This window comes from Epinephelus moara, chromosome 5 (genome assembly GCF_006386435.1).
Source record: "Epinephelus moara isolate mb chromosome 5, YSFRI_EMoa_1.0, whole genome shotgun sequence".
Taxonomy (NCBI): domain Eukaryota; kingdom Metazoa; phylum Chordata; class Actinopteri; order Perciformes; family Serranidae; genus Epinephelus; species Epinephelus moara.
The window spans coordinates 42,985,883-43,003,349 of NC_065510.1; the positions used below are offsets into that span (position 1 = coordinate 42,985,883).

The 17,467-nt window shown below is 45.1% G+C and overlaps 1 protein-coding gene across 1 annotated transcript; it reads right to left on the reverse strand.

The window, feature by feature from the left end:
* Positions 1–340: 340 nt before the first annotated feature.
* LOC126390115 (axin-2-like) lies at positions 341–16,774 on the reverse strand. Its single transcript, XM_050044256.1, has 11 exons — positions 16,566–16,774; positions 14,713–15,656; positions 12,199–12,339; positions 9,375–9,477; positions 7,381–7,521; positions 6,347–6,768; positions 6,074–6,223; positions 5,737–5,970; positions 5,461–5,565; positions 4,719–4,844; positions 341–2,182 (listed from the first exon to the last, which is right to left on the reverse strand). Exons 2-11 carry the CDS (start codon positions 15,543–15,545, stop codon positions 2,056–2,058), a joined length of 2,382 nt encoding a protein of 793 aa, XP_049900213.1. The 5' UTR covers positions 15,546–15,656; positions 16,566–16,774; the 3' UTR covers positions 341–2,055.
* Between the last annotated feature and the right edge of the window lie 693 nt (positions 16,775–17,467).

Here is a 17,467-nt window from a genome sequence, read left to right on the forward strand (position 1 = left end):
TGTGGGTCTGTGCAGAGGCAGGTTTTATGTAGTAATATGGTTATTAGAGTGAGTCAGGTTAATTTACACTTGGCCAACAGGTAAATGCAAGTATGAAGTAAAATACAGTCTTAGGTTCAATGGTAGGTATAAAGATTTAAATGTGCAGAAAAGCTTGACTCATTTTGACAAAGAGATAATATAAGACTCTGACTTTTAAGGCCTAATATTTATCATATTGAATGTAAGACTTTTTAAGGACCTGCAGACACCCTGTGACATTAGAAGTCCTGTGGAAATGAGTAACGTGATATTCTGGACAATCATGTCAGAAGAAAATTCACATACATCAGCTTTCATTTGAAAAATATAAAACTTTAATAAAGGCTACAGCTCTCAATAATTACAATAATTATAGGTCCATGTAAATCTTTAAATGAAACTCTTTATATATTGTATAATTTACAGTTTAGATAGAATGAAACAAAACAATAAAAGGCCGTGGTGTCAAAACAAAACAAAACAAAACATGATTATAGGATATTATTAAAAGCATAAAAATATCTTTTCAACATAAAACCCTTCTGAAAACCAAGGGATATATATTAAAACCCTGAAACAGGGTAGCACATGGTATGGCATCCATGTAGGCACAGGTGCTGTACTCATTAAACACCAGCGATACTGAGTGTGTGTGTTTATGTGTGTGTGTACTTTATCTGTGCATCACATATGTCAGTATCCATACTTCAGAATGCATAATTACAATGTATACAGGAGCTCTGCTATATACGATGTTACTGTAACGACATTCAAAGGATATTGGAGCCATAATTCTTCACTTTTTTTTTTTCTTTTTGTGTGTGTGTGTGTGTGTGTGTGTGTGTTTTGACATGCTAGCTGACTTCCTCAAGAAGTCGTTCTCAGTGACCCAAACTTGTTCTTGTTAGCACAAGTTATTTTGGTGTGCGGGCTGTAAACACTGCCATTATTAGATGGTACAGCTTGTGCTCCAGGTCTCCTCTCTGTGTGTATTTGCGACTGTTTTCGACCCCCCTCCCCACCTCGTGCAATGCCTGGTTTATAAACAAAGGCACAACAAAAAAGATTGAGCTCTGTTGCCGGACTGAGAGAAAAAAAAGGGGTTACAAACTATCAGCAGCATATAAGACTAGGATTGACCATTAGAATAGAGGAGGGAGTGCGCCTCAGACACGACCGCCGCAAAAGTTGTTAGTTTGGATCAGACGGGGCTACAAGGCTATGGGAGGTGCTAGGCTAGTGTCACATCCTTTGTGTAAAGTAAAAACAAACAAACACTAAACAATATCACCACAGTATTTTCCCAACATTCAAAGCAGCTTGCCCATTGGCTGGATATAGGGAAGGGGAGGGACACAGGTTTAAGAGGACTTAGGAAGGGAGATGGGGAAAAGATTGGGTTGTTTTTTTCAATAAATACTTAATAAAAACTTTCAACTCATGACAAAAAGCATCTATATATATAATACATGTATATATACATATATGCATGTATGTATATGCACATGTACAGATGTTTTTGTAACGATGTTGGAGTGTAAGAGCAGGTTGGTGGCGCTGTGTCTTCAGCGCCTGATAGTCCGTTGCACTCGGCTGGGAAGCCGGCGTGAACGCACAATCAGTCTCTCATCACATCACAACAAAACAGTCATCTACATCTTCAGTGGTTATATTCAAGAAGAGGCGGGGTCTCCCCCCCACTGGCCTCCAATCATCATCATGATCCTTGTATTGGTCTTTTAAAGTCTCTCTTGTCGTTCCCTTGTGTTAAGGTCTAAGGCTGATTGGTTGATAAAGTCAGGGAGGGGCGGCACCTCCTCTGGGTTCGGCATACTTCATTGGCTCGTCTTCCTTCGATCACTCCTCTTGTGCTGGATATATTAACTCTGTTTAGCTTAATATTAAGAAATAGAAAAAAGAGTCCAGAGTTTTTTGTTGTTAATTACAAAGAGTCTCTTGCTCAAATTATTTCGGGACAGTTTAGCTTTTGGTTGGGCGAGAAAGGGCGTCGGTTGGTTGGCAACAAAGTGGCTTTTAGTCCATCCTCTCCACCTTGCCCAGGACCTTGCCCTCATACATGGGTAACACAGAGGCATCCTCCCATACCTCCTCGAACACAGCACCACACTCGAACTCATCACTGGCTTTCTTGAAGTAGTACCTGTGGGGGACAAACAAAGAGAGAGGTCAGTGATTAGAAAATGTTGAGCGTAGGTGTACGTGGAAAAAAAAAAAAAAAAAAAATTGAACTCAAACGAAAACTGACAGAGTGGCAGCAGGAGTGCATCTGATACATTTCATCATGTTTTAAACCGCTTTGAGGCACCTACACGACTACTTCCATATACATGCTCACGCACAACTCCCTTTAGTCCAAATCAAACACAAACACACACACTCTGAGAGCCAGAAATGGATCCTGCTCAAAACAACTTAGTCATAGCCTTCAATGCCATCCCTGCACACTTCAAAGGCAGAGCCTGACTCCACATCACACCGCTGCACAAACAGAGCTGAACCCTCCGTTTAAACACTCCCTGTGATAATTCAAGCTGCTAGAAACAGCCTGTTTGTGTGTGTGTTCATCCATGTGTGTTTGTCTCCTTATCCACTGCTGGCCATTCTTCAGATGCCAATCTGTCCTGCAAGGTCTTATTAAAGTTGAAGGGTTAATTTGAGGCTGTCTTAAGCCCCCTCCCCCCCTCTCTCTTCAGCAGTGCCCCCTCCCTCTCTGTGACTCCATGACTTCTAATTGGGCTGGCTGTCAAATGAAGGGCCTTTCTGTCACACAGGCTGGCATTTCAGGTGCCTGAGAGTCTGCCTGTGACTGCAGGAGCACACTCTACTCCTTGCACATGCCCTGTGTTTCTCTCTTACTTGCCATCGCAGAAATACACACACTTCGGGCAGCTTTCCGATCACCAGCGGAGAACAGAGGAAAAAGGGGGAACAGGAAGGGAAGAAAGTAGGGGGAAGTGGCGCGCGGGCCTTCCCTGGCTCAGTGAGTGGGTGTGATAGGTTGGATATGGGCCGAGCCTGAGGGGCTTTACCCTGGGAGGGGAGGGGAGGTGGAGGGGGCGACCGCTCAGTCTCCTTGAGGTCACAGGTCACTAAGCTAGCCCACTCTTCTTTGTCTCTCAAGCAGAGATAACTCCCAGGGTTAGCTTGGTCCCGGTGACTGTGACGTCTCCTGGAGCTCCTAATGATTTCTCCTCTCTACTTTAAACCCAGCAAAAGATCAGCGGGAGGGGATTTAATGATAAGCTTTGTAATGGAAAAATGCCTCATTTTGCCCATGTGTGCCTGCATACAGAATACCAAAAAAAAAAAAAAGAAGAAAAAAGGGAGGAGAAAAAAAAGCTGTTTTATGAGCAATGGCTCAGCTTAGAGTCATTCAAACAACACATGTAAGGACGGGCGTACAAAAACGTACACACAGAGTTTTATTTGCCATGCTGATTGTAATTACACATAAATGAAGGAGGAGGTTGTGTTACCACAGCTGCAAGACTTAATCGTCAAGTGTGCAGCGACGTGACAGAGGAATGATGGCCTTGTTTCATGATATGATATTTCAGCAAAGTTCTCCTCTGCTGTCTAAGCTTTGCTGGGCAGGATTTAGCCTTTTCATCTTCATTAGTAGAAACCAAATAATAAAATCGGCTGGATTTTTTTTTTTTTTTTCCCAGAGGAAAATGCTATATTTTCACTCACAAATAATTCAAAGTCATTGCTTTGTTTCAGAGAGACAGAAAAAGTCTTTCTATTGGAACATGTTTTATGTGGCAGGATTTTTCTCTCTTCGCAACATCTGGCGCCAATATCGTCTGGCAGATCTGCGGCGTACTGTTCTCCACTGTACCGCTGCCATGTCCAAATTAACCAACTCCACACATTCTGCTGCCATTGAAGCCAGACGCTTATCCCCACCTCCCCCTTCTCATTCGCTCGCTCAAGAGTTATGGGATAGCAGGGGTGCAATGACTTGTTTGCAGGCCTACTCTCTTGCCTAACAAGCAGATGTGGTTGTAACCTAATGTTGATGTCATGGGCATGCAAGGCTTTGTGTTTTCAATAGGATACGTCCTACGCAGAACTAGAACAGTTACTTGATAAAGCAAGTCTGGACTTCACTGATTAAAATGTCCTCATACTAACATATTTTAAATTACTTAGTAAGTCTTTACAGTGTTTAGGAATTCCCCGTCATCATCTGACACTGGCAGGAGGTGTTTTTGCTGTGTTAACTGCTATCAGTCATTAACAGAAGAAGGTGCTTGCGGCATTTGATTTTAATGCCTGATGCAATAGTGTGGAGGAGGAATTTGAAGGCCTCGGAATGGTCTTTGTGCACAAAATAAAATGGCCCAGTCTTCAAAGCCATATCTATTAAGGCTGCCTTACCATGGAAATCAGTACCAGATGTGGGAAAAAATTCGCTCCAGACCCCCCCTCCTCCTCCCCGCTCTCTCTGTAAGCTCTGAATACAGTGGATCAGCCCAGTCTTTTCAACTATCGGGCTCCAGTATTTCACACTCCCACTCAGCAGACATACAAACACAATAACAAATGCACATACATACACAGATAACTAACCCAGCTACAGCGCCAAACCCATCCAAACAGGTGTGAACAAACATCTGAGTGCATGCTAGCATGCTGTGATTTGTGTGCTGTTGTCAGTGGTTCATATTTACCGGTAGTTGCCTTTCTTGCTGAGCTGTTCCTTGAAGTGTCCGAGGGTGAGGCAGTGGGTCTTCATCATGCTGCGATAAGGAATCTCCTCACCACAGAAGAAGTAGGTGACCACTAGCTCCTTAGACCTGAAAGTATAAAATGAAAACAGTTTTTTAAACAGCTGTGCATGTAGGAAAAGGAGTCAGATTGTTGTATGCAGACAAAGAATTTTTGGAGTAAAATTAGTTAAGCATGCCAACAGACAGCTGGCTCACCCAAAGGGTCAACCAATTAAATCTAAAAGAGGCCTCACAGTCAGGTGGCTGTAACTTAACATCAAACACCCAACCCATTCAACAATAAATGTATGAAGGGGGCCTATGCATTTGAGTTACCAGAGGCTACTTAACACATCTTTGTTGGGTTCCAGTGGTGAGTGTGTGTGTTGGGAGACGGGTGGGTAGTTAGGATTCCGTATTAAAGCACGTTTAATCTTAAATGATTAAAAAGCGAGAGAAGAGGAGTTCAAAGACAGAGCTATGCTGACTCACAACATCTCTCTTTGAAGGAAAGAGCAAGAAAATCTGAGGAAGCTTGGGGAGAGAGAGAGAACGCTTGAAAAAGTGTCTAAGTATATGAGAAATTAAATCTGGGAAACTAGAAAGCAATTGGGAAAGAAATGAAGAAAAGCTGAGCTATAGAAACAAAGACAGGACTGTGTCACAGATTCCAGAGCAGTGCAGTAAAAGAAGACACCCGTACTCGTCTGCTTGGAGTCCAGGGCTGGCTAGCGGACTGCCTCCAGTGGGGAAGGCAGCTGCTGGATGGCTCCTGTCTCTCTGAAGGCTGCTGGCTGTTGTTGAATGCCTGTTAAAATCACAGAGATCAATAAGTAATTAATAATCACATCAATATGAAGAGAAACCACTGGACACCACTTACAATATATTCTAACATGGTCAATGAGATGTGGAAAATTGGGAATATGTATGATTGGCAAATGTTGGTTCTAAGTGTAACACTAAATGTGTGTCCTACCTTTGTTTTGGTGGCTTGGAGACCTCTTCTAGTCTGCGACAGGCCTCCTCTAGCTGTGCTAGGGTGTTGGGTGGGGGCAGGGGTGGCATCGCTGGGTCCTGGATGAACGGGTGGCCTGGGTGGTGGCCACGGAGGTGAGCCCCGCTGCCAATGCCGCCTCCGCCCCAAGAGGAGTGGGTCCGACCAGGTAGAGTCTTGGAGTCAAGCGGGTTGGACTTCTTTAGGCCTTGAGTGCTGTTAGAATGATAATAGTCAATATACAGCATGAGCTGGGGTCTCGAGACACTTGCGTCGTGTGATACAACAAATGCTGAATCAATTCCTGACAAACACTTACCTGTGTGGCTTGTGCTTGCCCTGCCTCTCACTCTCTAGGATCCACTGCCAAACATTCTGAGAGCGGTCGGTGGCGTCTAGGGGAAGGTGCGGGGAAGACACGCCCTCATCTGTGCTCTTGACTGGTCGTCTGGACAAAGTGCTGCAGCGACTGAAGGTAGACAGAGAGGCAAGTTAGGGCCAGAAAGAGCAGCTTTACCACTGGACAAACTGAGGAAATACAAGGTATGAAGCTGACTGGCAGCTAGTTTCAACACAGCTCAGTTACACTCACGCATGGGTGAAGTCAGAATAATTGGCGCCCCCTGGAGGGCAGAGGCACTGCACGCGCTGAGCCGCTTCAGCCTCAATCTGCTCCTTGGTCTTGGGCGCAGCATGGTGATGGTGAATGTAGTGGTGGTGGATGTGCTTTGTGGACTGCCTGCCTGTCATCAGAACTTTGGTGGCCCCAGGATAAGCACCAAAGAAGGGCCCGTGGCCTGAGGAAACCATAGCACCTGTCCTATCTGGGGATCGCGATCGCGGCGAGTGTCTAACCACACCCGGTGACTGGCAGCCAGGTGTCTTCAGGACACGGGACAAGTGCTCGTCCAGGATAGCCTGAGGGTCTTCCTCGCATTGGCTGCCAGAGGGGAGCAGGGGGTGATGAAGAGAGGTGCTGCTGGTAAGGTCACCACTCTCCTCCCGTTCCTCCTCCTGGATAAAGAGTAAAAAAAAAAAAAAAAAAGTTAAGGAAACTGACTAAACATTCATACACAGTCACAGTCAAAGGCACCAAGCAGAGGAATTTATGTCTCAACTTACACCAACTTATATCTATCATCCTCTGAAGTCAGGGAGAGCAAACGCCTGGATAACTTGATTTGAGTTTCCTTTTTGCCGCACTGTTATCTTCACTAACAGGCTTTGGGTGCGCTTCATCTATAATGCAGAGTGTGCCTGTGCTTCACAAAGAGACTGGCACTACACATACTCAGCAAACGTGCCACTGGAGAGTAGCTAAGTGCTAACTATTTGAAGGAGCTTCAAGTGTGTCTAGAAACATAAGTTTGAAAGTTCCTCCAGATGAAGTAGTGGAGGACAGAGAGGAAAAGGGAAGAAGGAGCTAAACCAAAACAGACTTTCAAATCCCTTGGTCTTTTCCCTGTTCTTCAAGATGCTGAAGCTGGCAGTGAATCTTTTGTGGTGCAATATGGAACCATCGTCCTGAGTTAACTTGGATACAGGTTTGAAATTCTAAGTGGCAGCCATGCCTATTGTCAGTGCAGGTTTCAGACTGTTTAGCGCAGGTTCGTTTGCATTTGTTACCTCCTGGATCTGCTGCAGCCTCTCCTCCAATGAGCTCATGGTGTCCTGCTCTCGCTTCAGCTTCTCTAGCCGGGATATAAGCTGGGCAGCAAAGGCTGAGGGCTCAACAGGGGTCATCTCCTTAGGCAGCCGATGTGTCCTCTGCAGGGTAAACAACACAGAGGAGAGGACATTTTAGTAAGTGTGTTTGAGTGTAACTGCGGAGTGTTTCTGACAGATGCAATATGTTGCATTAATCCACTGCCCTTGCCCTAATCCTGTCTTGTTCCAAAAAGCCTGCTACTATTCCAAAAAGCCTAATCCAGATGCCCTTGCCCTCCAGCTAACCTGAACCTTCTCCACCGCCCATCCCTCCCTAGATCTTCTTATGCCCAGTGCCCTTGGCAGTGCCAGGCTTCTGGGTGAGGGGGAGAAAAGGGGGTAGTGATGGCGGGGTAGCAGTTGGTCTCGCTCGGAGGGGAGGCCCCCTGCCTGCACCCTCTGTAGCCCGACCAAGCCATCAGCTAGGCAGCCTCTGAAGTCAGCACACTTCAAAGGGCCCTTGTCAAACATCAAACGCACACTAGGGGTGGGAGGGACACGCAGCTTTAAATCTCCGAATAAAAGCCAGATATCGACAGAGAAGAGAGAGTGAGGAGAGGAGAGGGGAAGAAAAAAGGGAGAGGGGGACAAAATTAACAGCATGAAAAAAGAGGAAGAGGATTGAGATGTGCGTTAGGGAAGTGGCAATGGTGGCAGAGAGAGAGCAAGACAGAGAAAGAGGGAAAAGAGGGAGGGAGAGGATAGAGGAGTCAAATACTGGGAAGATCTGAGGGGAAGTAGTAATTTATTTCCCGGCTGCATGCAGGGCAGCTCAGAGGTACTCTAGTCACATTATCCTCCTTTTTCTTTAACTATATGCACCGGCTTCTCTCTCTCCCTTTCTTACTTTTTTGTTATTTGGCACACTGGCTTTCTTGATTTTGACTCTTTTTTTGTTGTTCCTCTCATCTCTTTGTAGACACGATGAAGGGAAGAAGAAGAAAGGCAAGCAGAGCTGCTGGCAAAGGAGCGCCAGCCCTGCACGGGGCCCCCGCTGCCTGGGGCTGGTGCATCATGGGAGACAGAGCCATCTCCAAATCAGGAGGGAGACATTAAAGGAGTGCAAGTGGGAAAGGAAAAGAGAGAGAGAGATTGAGAGAGAGAGAAAAGACAGAGAGGAAGAGAGAGAAAAAAGGTGGAACAGACAACACTGTCAATTGCATGCACACAACACACAACTCTTCCACATACACATACCTGTTTGGATATCAAGACAAAAGAATTTCTTTTCTTGCCTCAAACAGACCAACCTCCTAACCTGTGTCAATCTGTTCTAACCCAGTTCCTTGAACCTTCTCACAACAACGTCAGCAGGTCAACAAAATCTAAAATTCAAAGCACATACACCATATGACCCAAATAGGGAGGAGACAAAAGCAGAACTGCATAGTGATGTGTTTCCTGTTCATCTGCTGGGATCCAAACGTAAGTTTTTGTAATCGTTTAGCCAGTTCAATTTAATCATTACCATTAGCCTAGTTGCAATGTCTATATCCGATGCTATAACAAAGCTATTATTGATGCATGCATACAGCTATGACGCTTTGTGACATACTACAGTTAGTTACTGAGACGGAATACAAAGATGACAACACAAATTTATATTTACAGCCCTACAGAAACTACTGGGAAAGGGGGTGGGGGGGTGGGGACTTGAAACAGCAGAAGAAGTGAAGTGGTATGCAAATCCTGCCTTTCATTTACCCTGACTTTTATATGAAAATGAGCCAGGGAATGAAATATAGAATTCTGTCACAACACAAGCTCTGAAAAAAACTAAAAAATAAAATAAAGCGCAACTCCTCGAGGGAATCAGGACCCAGTTGTCTGTCAGCGTGTAAAAGTTTGAGTTTAGCAGATTACAAAAAAAGGAAACAGTGACAGGAAGTATAACTTAAGAAAGTAGGACTTACAGGAAAGTGGGGTAGCGTTATCTGGCCATTGATCTTGACACTGCGATGTATCTCTCGCTGGAGTTGCTTCTTAGTGCCCAGCTTATACGGAGGGATTCCATCTCTGTAAAAAAACAAAGATATTACATGTTTACATTTGGTAAAAAAAAAAAAAAAGGACCACTTAGATTACCCACATTTACATTTGGTCATTTTGTCTATTATAATCAACTAGCTAGTTGATGCTATTTTTCATCATTTATGGCAACTCATCATGCAGGTCACAATACCTCCACATCAACTGTTGGTACATTAGCTCCATTGGCCAATCTTTGTGGAGAAGGAGCCCTTAGCAGGCAGTTTATCATTCAAGTGACCGACACAACACCACCCAGTAACCACCCACTAGGCACATTACAGCTAAATCAAAAGGCCGGGGAGCCCTTGAAGCCAAGGCAACAAAAACACACATAACAAAACACACCAGGACAATGATAGAGATATGCTAAACACCCCACTGTGAGCTTCAAAAGAAGAGCCCTGCCGATAAGATTACATCAGTCCTTGTCAACTTTGACAGCGGTTGTTTGAAAAGCAGACGAATTAGCACTAACCTCAGTAGCTGCTTTCAGTCGGAAACTACAACTACAGCGAGCAAGCGCTGCTTAAGTGCTGCTGGCTTTGTAGCTCTGATATATTAATATGAAAATAAAGATGGAGCTAGGAATACCAGTAGTCTCCGGACAATTAAGCATTTGTTCTGGGAATCGTATTCTCCATTTTTCATTCTGTGTCTGCTAGCTTTTCCAGTCAGCTGCCACTTAAGCTGGGCCAATTATCTTGGCCGTTTTGGCTGCTCAGAAGTGTCTGACCTAGCCCAAACGCTACTTTTTCTGCTGCCTCTTTGAAATCTCACACTCAAGCACATATGCACCCGCTGCCATCTTCGTTTGGCAAGCGCTGTGCTGTGAGCCTCTGATCTCAGCAACATCAAAAGGCTGGTTTGTAAGATAAGGTAATGTTTGAAGTTGGTGCAGCAGCATTCCCCAGCGTCCAAGTAAATCCATAAATAAGATATAAGCAAAAAGAGAAAAAAAATCCCCCCCCCCCCCCCAAATCCTCCTCGTCTTGTTCTTTATCTGGGAAATGAGATTCAAATTTGCAGTGTGCCTTTTAACCACTGTAAAAGGACACACTAATCAAATTGTTCCCTCCAATGAGAGAGGAAGAAGCTGTGTTTTTATTAAAATCAGTTAGGGGTGCAGAGAGATGAGAAGAACAGGAGAAATCGCTGTGTCAAAGACCTTGGTGAAAACTATTACAAGTATATGACTTTGACACATGACGCTGTTCAACAATGAATCTATTTTTTCTAATTCCCTAAACAATGTCTGCAAGTCATATTTCAAGGTGACATTGTCAAGAAGAATCAGATAATGGAGCCAAGCTGCCGATATCACCCTTGTTGCAGCAAGCTTCTTGTAAGTAAGGGCCTACTACCAAAATCAATGCTTCACAAACTGTACCCCTGAGACTACAAGCCATCGTCCCTCAAGGTGCAGGAAGAAACACAGGAAGCTCTTAAAAAGTAAAACTCAACAGCCCAGAGGTACTTGCGTGCTAACAAGAACCCAAAACTTAGTGGCAAATCACTATTCCCACACAAAGCTGGCAACCTCTCTATCACAAACTATGTTTTTATCAATCCAAATTGTCTACACCCTGGGGAACCATGTGACAGCCGGGTGCTTTGTCCAGGTTGGGGTAGAGAAAACAGCCGTGGACTCTTTTATGGTTTCATGGGCCCTTACTTTATGGGGATCTCCTATTCAGTTGTGCAAGTCATTTTCAAAGCAGCCAGCCACCCTCTTATCCCCCTAAGCTCCCCTCACCTAACAATAGGCTGAAAGCGATTCAGTTAAGCCCTTTATACTCCATGCACTTTATTTTCTCACTCCCTTGCACTTTGAGCCTAACCACTCCTGCTATTGGCTCTGGAGGGTGGAGGACAGAAGCTGTGGAGGGTTGGGTGGGTGAGGTGATTTTTCAGGGGTGCCCTAGTCTGGCCAGGGGGAGTTCCTCATGCCTTGTCCCAAGGTCTAGAAATGAGTAACCCCTGAGAAAGCCTCAAAGACACATGATCTCAGCACGCTGCAGAGGCCAGTGGCAGGAAACCGACCCACCATGTGAGTAAGCCTCCTTTCATTTAGTGCCAACATTTTTCAATGAGTTTGTCTTGAGGCCCGAATGGCCATTTCCCTCCCCCTCTCCTCCAGCTCTTCAAAGGGAAAAAGCGATTAGATAATATGAAAAAAACAAGTCTGTTGTGGCAGAAGGGTGGGTGGGATGGATACATTTCAACTTTGAGGAAAATCAGGCAATGCCCCCACCCACATCAAGACATACTCATTTTTTTCACCCTTCTCTCCAGCCTGCAACGCATCAGAATAAACTTCAAAAGGTCCTCAGACATAATGACTTTCCCAGAGTTATCTCCCTGGAGGCCAAAGTCACAACTACACATTAATAGAATTACCTGGAGTCAATCATGGAGGATAATTATAATACATTATGGACCATTATTTCACAACAGTGTAGTCCCCTGGCCTTGAGAAAAATTGAATCTGTTGGACTACAGGGCCAAATATTTTCCTTCACACCCCTAGACTTTTTCCTGGAAAGGTATTGACTGAACCCTGGTCCAGGCATATTTAGATAACTTGGAAACAATCAAATTCACAGAGCTTTGGTAATGGAAATTAGCCTTTTGAAGTTGCTACATCATCTGGGTTAAAATGAAACTGATCAATGAAATTTTTGATAGATAAAAACTAAAACCACTTACACGCTACTGTCTGTCATGGACATGGAATCATCTGTTGTGGCATCGCTGGAGATCTCGCTGTCATTGGCACTGGTGGCAGGGGCAAAAATGTAGCCAGAGTTGACAAAGTAGGGGCTGGCAGGGTCTCCTCGACGGTGGGACCTGCAAAGATAGAGAAAGGGAAAAAATGCCATATTTTAATGTGATGTCCCTCTTGACAGTGGAGAGATGTGAGAGTTTCCATGCTCTGTGTTTCCTTCCCTGAAAAATTGTATCAAATTTTAAAACCAAATGTGATGTGTTTGAGTTTGTGTTGTTGGATTTTTCTTTAGATTTCTGTAATTGGAGTCACCCTCATAAGACTCTGAGGCCAAAGGAATGTGACAGCATTAGAGATGGATGTATGGGTTGTCTTTTATTTCAACTCTCCTTTATGTCAGCCTTCCCTATCATACAGGGGTTGTGTGATTGGGAGTGGGGGGTGATGGGGTGATGGTTGGAGTGCTTGAAGTGAGCAGCCTTTCTGTGTGAATAAACAAACCACATTTCCCTTCCTTTTCTCTTTTCTGCTATCTTCACACCCTTTTGTCTAGGCCAGGCCCATATTCCTGCACTTTTCCACTCTGACACTCCAGTCTCTCTTTCCTTGGAGTTTTTTTACCTCCATGCTCTCCCACTTTTATCTTTCTCCCTCTCTATCATCCAGTCTAGGGCCCCTCCTTTACCCATTCTCCCCTGCTTTTCTTTCTAAAGTCTCTCTCTGTCTTTCTACTCTCTCCTGCTGTGTTGCATTCCTGTTTCAGTAGTGAAGGGGGTGGACAAGGAAGAGGGAGGGAAGAAGAGGAAGGGGGAACTTGGGCTTTAGAGAGAGAGAGAGAGGGAAAGGGGGAAGGAGGGCCCCTTTCTTTATGAGAATGCCTTCTGCCGGGAGTGCTGAGAGGAGAACCCCAGCATGACTAAAGCCGTAGGCCCCAAGCACAAACCTGACCTTTGGAAGGTCCGCGCAAAGAGTCAGGTATTTAGCACAGCTGGGCTCTCTGCACCCCCCGCTCTCTTTCTCCATCTCTTTTCTTTCTTTCATGATCCCCCCCTCCTTCCTGTCTTCCCCCCTTCCTCTCCTCTTGTCTCTCCCTGTCTCTCTCCAAAGCATGCTTAGTCTCTGTCAGACAGTTTTTTTTTTGTTTTTTTTTCAAAAAGGGAGAGATGAAAGTGCTGGATAGAAAAAGAAAGAGGAAGTAAAACACTGAGACACACACTCAATCTATGGCAAAGTGGGATTGGTGGTTGAAGCCGCGGAACTAAGCTGAGGATGTTTTGTTGTTGAGTTTATCTATCACTTTGGAGTCGAGTATCTGAGGTTTCTCAAAAAAAAGAGGGGAAAAACGAATCTGTGCAGTGGCAAAATTAGTTCCACATGTTTGAGATGGAAATTGGTTGACCTACAGAGATGATGAGGGGCAGGGGGAGAGCGCGGCTGACGGAAGGGAGAAAGAGGGGGCTCTCTCCCTCCCATTTTCTTTTAGTGAAAAACAAGAATGCAGGGGATCACACCAGGAAACCAGGAGATGGCCACATGTCAAAAAACCTTGGGCTCATCGGTTACTTACTCAACATGGGCATTTTTTTAATTGTTAGTCACACTTAAAGTTTAGTTAACTTGAGTGTGATAGTATGGCTTATCTATAAATTGCACTTTTTTTAAACCAATCCCAAATAGTAAGACACTGTCCAACCTCTAAGCAACAATTGCGTCCAGATGTGAGGACAGAGTACAGTACTAGAGTGAAAAAAACATTTTAGGTACTCTTTGGTGCTCATGCATAAAATCCCGCTTTTGAAAATGTTCCTGGCTTGGAAAGATTTCAGCTGTTGGACAACGTGTGGGACGGCTCTTAAGATAAAAGCCCAAATGCTTTCCACAAACACTTCTGCTTTCATCTCTGACCAACAGAACAATGTCTCTGCTTGGAATAAGACTGACTGCTAAAGTTATCTTAACTTTGTAAGAGCATTTCTTTGGTTTATGGAGATTTAGTGACAGTTTATAATCAATATATGGCTTAGAGTAGAAAAAATGAAAAATACAGCATAACTTCACAATAGCATCATACTATTTTATGTAGCTGTAACAGACATGAGGCTTGGTGTCTGAATTTGTGCCTGAACTGAAGGAAGGGTTTCAAAGCACAGGAAACTTGAGCAAGCCAGCAGAGGGCTGCCTGCAAGACACCATTTACTTAAAAGGAAGGCTCAGATCCATTGATGTTTTGTACCCACTCCGCCCCTCCAACCCCTTGACTAACTGCAAGGCAGGAGGGCACAAATATACAGGCATGTTCCTCTGAGACTCTTTGATCAAGTGTCTTTATCTCTCTCTTAGGCATTTGTGAAATAACTGCCAATTGCCACATATTCACTGGAGTTTAACTAATGAAGGAATGGTGATTACAAGGAGAGTTTGCAGTAATAAAAACAATACCATGCATTATAAGATGTAACAACACAGGCATGCATGCAAGTGAGCAATGCTCTTACCTGCAACTATTCTCCAGCACTTCAGCTGCTGTCCGGATGGTAGCAGTAGCCCTCAGGGTTTTCGCAGAGAGTCCGACCACAGACCCTAACGTTTTTGCCTTCAGGTCATTACAACTCCACTCCTCTTCCTCCATGAGAGGAGGAAGGTATCCACACATCAGCTTGAGGCTCCCGAGGCTGCCGTGGTTCATGTACGCCGCGTTTTCGCAGCCGGTGCGCACGTATTCGAGGTATATGTCAGAGGTCAAAAACATCTGGTATGCATTCTCTTCCATGTTGGACTGAATTTCCGTCTGTGCCTGGTCAAACATGGCAGAGTCTATTTGTTGTTTCTTAATACTATCCCTTATGAAGATCTTGGTGGCGGGTTTCAGCTGCTTGGCTACGATGCTATTGTTCTCGATGTACCGCTTGAAAATAACTTTGGCAACTCGCAACGTTTTGGTATCCTTTAAGTCCATTTGCCTGAAGCCGTTGCAGGCGAACCAAAAGTCCAAAGTGTCCACGCAATTCTCCCGCTCCAAAAAGGTCCTAAAGAGGTGAGCGCCGTCTTGGTCGCCCAGGAGAAAATGCAGAGACTTTGTCCACCGGACTAGAGGCGAGTCCGGTGACGCGCTGCCCTCTGGCTCCCCGAGTCCATCCTCGTTCCTCCGCGGTGTGGAGCCGGGAGGTGCGGCGGCGGCGGGGGTATCTTTAACCTTACTTTGGGCTCTCATTTTGGCAGATCTGCTGGGGTTGTAGCATGACGCCTCTCCCTCCTCCCCCGGTACCGGAGGACGAGGAGCATCTTCTCGGAAGCTACTGCTGATGTGCTCCGTAAGCGCCCTGCTCATGGCTCCAGCTCCGGTTGCCGTGTGAGAGTGCCGTTGTGCCTCCACTGAGCTCCAGCCTAATCCGCCTCACTCTCTAAAAGCAGCGGGGGAGCTTCTCAGCTCCTCTTCACTCTGAAACACAAAGTATTGATCTAATCAAAGCCAGATCCTGCTGAACTTCAAAGAAAGACATCAAGTAAACAGTCCCTTTCAAAAACCCTCGCTGGGTTCACAGAGAAAGGAAATATGAAAGGCTCGTTTCGTTTCATTTATCTATTTATAATCTAAATGAGAGATCAACTGCAGCCTACATTCTCAACGTGCATTGATCTGTCACATCAAAAAACATTTTACAAGAGTAATCATCTCACACAGCCTCAGTCTTCACCAAAACCGTATTCTCACAACTGTGGCTTACACGTGTTTTCCTAACGAGTCCATGTCACAGGCTTCAACTCCAATTAATTCCCAATCTGTTTCGGACGACCGTACCCTACCCCTGTCTGCATCGTACACACACACACACACACACACACACACACACACACACACACACACACACACACTCTTTTCCACCCGGAGCCCACGCTTGTCCTCACCATCCCAGAAATGTACAAGCAAGTGGAAATGCATCGGATCTGCTCCACAATGACCTTAAACGTTGTAATGTACGTGGGGTAAAAAGCCCCGCGGGAAAAGCCAGTCGCTCACGCGTGACTGTGAGCGATCAATCGCCTCAGCATGCTATAACGAGACATTATTCAACCCCGGTGATGTGTCTCAACTATCAACACGACAGAACGACTCAATAGATTTGGAGTAGCGTAATTCAGAAGTTCAGTGATTTTAATCGGCGCCTCAGTACCAGATCCAAAGAGATTTGTTACCTCAAACGATGCGCAGCTAAAACGACACAAAGTGTTACAAACGCTACATAATAATTCACACTGTCTCAACAGACAGTGTAACTCTGCAGCATAACATCACTGATCCTAAAATCCTGCGGATGAATGCTGAACAAACGTGCGTAAAACAACATACCATCGCAAAGAGGATCCAACCGGAGTAAAACCCGTTAAAAAGTTCAACTATTATTCCATGTATGGTAGAGCCTCATACAGTCCAAAACTCTCCAAGCAGTAATCCAGCACAAAAAGCGATGACGGACTATTTAAAGCCTGTGCCGTGCCACATGTGTCCTATCTCGCTGCAAAACAAGCGCTGTAGTTTGATGTACCCTGTCCCATTCAACAACTGACCTCAAAGTAGGCAGGCTGAGTCCCTATGTAGATCACTGGGGGTGTCAAAATCTGGAGGAGGTAAAAGAGGAGGTGGAGGGGCGCGATTGAAGAATACATCCCACTTTTTTCTCAGCTAGAAGACGCACCACCCGACAAATATTCGGTTTTTATCTGGGCTACACATTCACAAGCGCGCGCGCACACACAAACACACACACACACACACACACACACACACACACACACACACACACATAAGCTTCTTATCTATCTCACCGTATTTCTCGCCCACAAACAAGAAACATAGCCCGCATTTCTCAACTTCAAAGCTCAGCAGCAGCACATCAAAGCGGCCAAGAGAGGGGGCCTGTGGAACAGCTTTCCTACAACTTACCATCCATGTACCCGAGTAGCCTCCCTTTTTGAAAACGTGAAAGTAAAGTAGTCCAACAACAGGCTGTGCTACAACCGCTTCGGTGCCGCTCTCCGTCCTGTAATGTCCTATCACAGTGGACAATTTGAATGCAGCCGAGAATAAAGGAGAGAAGCGTTTTGCCCTCGACTTTTCTCCCCAGGTAGTATTTCAAGAAGTCATGGCAGGCGGTACAAGTCCTCCAGGCTGTTTCTAAACCAACTGGGCTGAAGGTTTAACTGTGGACTTCAAAGTAACGAACCGATGGCCTGGTCTCGGAAGATACATAA

Coding starts and splice junctions, on each gene's coding strand:
- LOC126390115 (XM_050044256.1), bottom strand. CDS start 15,545: ATGAGCAGGGCGCTTACGGAGCACATCAGCAGTAGCTTCCGAGAAGAT. Junction 7,522..9,374: donor TAACGCTACCCCACTTTCCT/GTAAGTCCTACT, acceptor TTTACCCTGCAG/AGGACACATCGGCTGCCTAA. Junction 2,183..4,718: donor AGCAAGAAAGGCAACTACCG/GTAAATATGAAC, acceptor TGTCCCCCACAG/GTACTACTTCAAGAAAGCCA.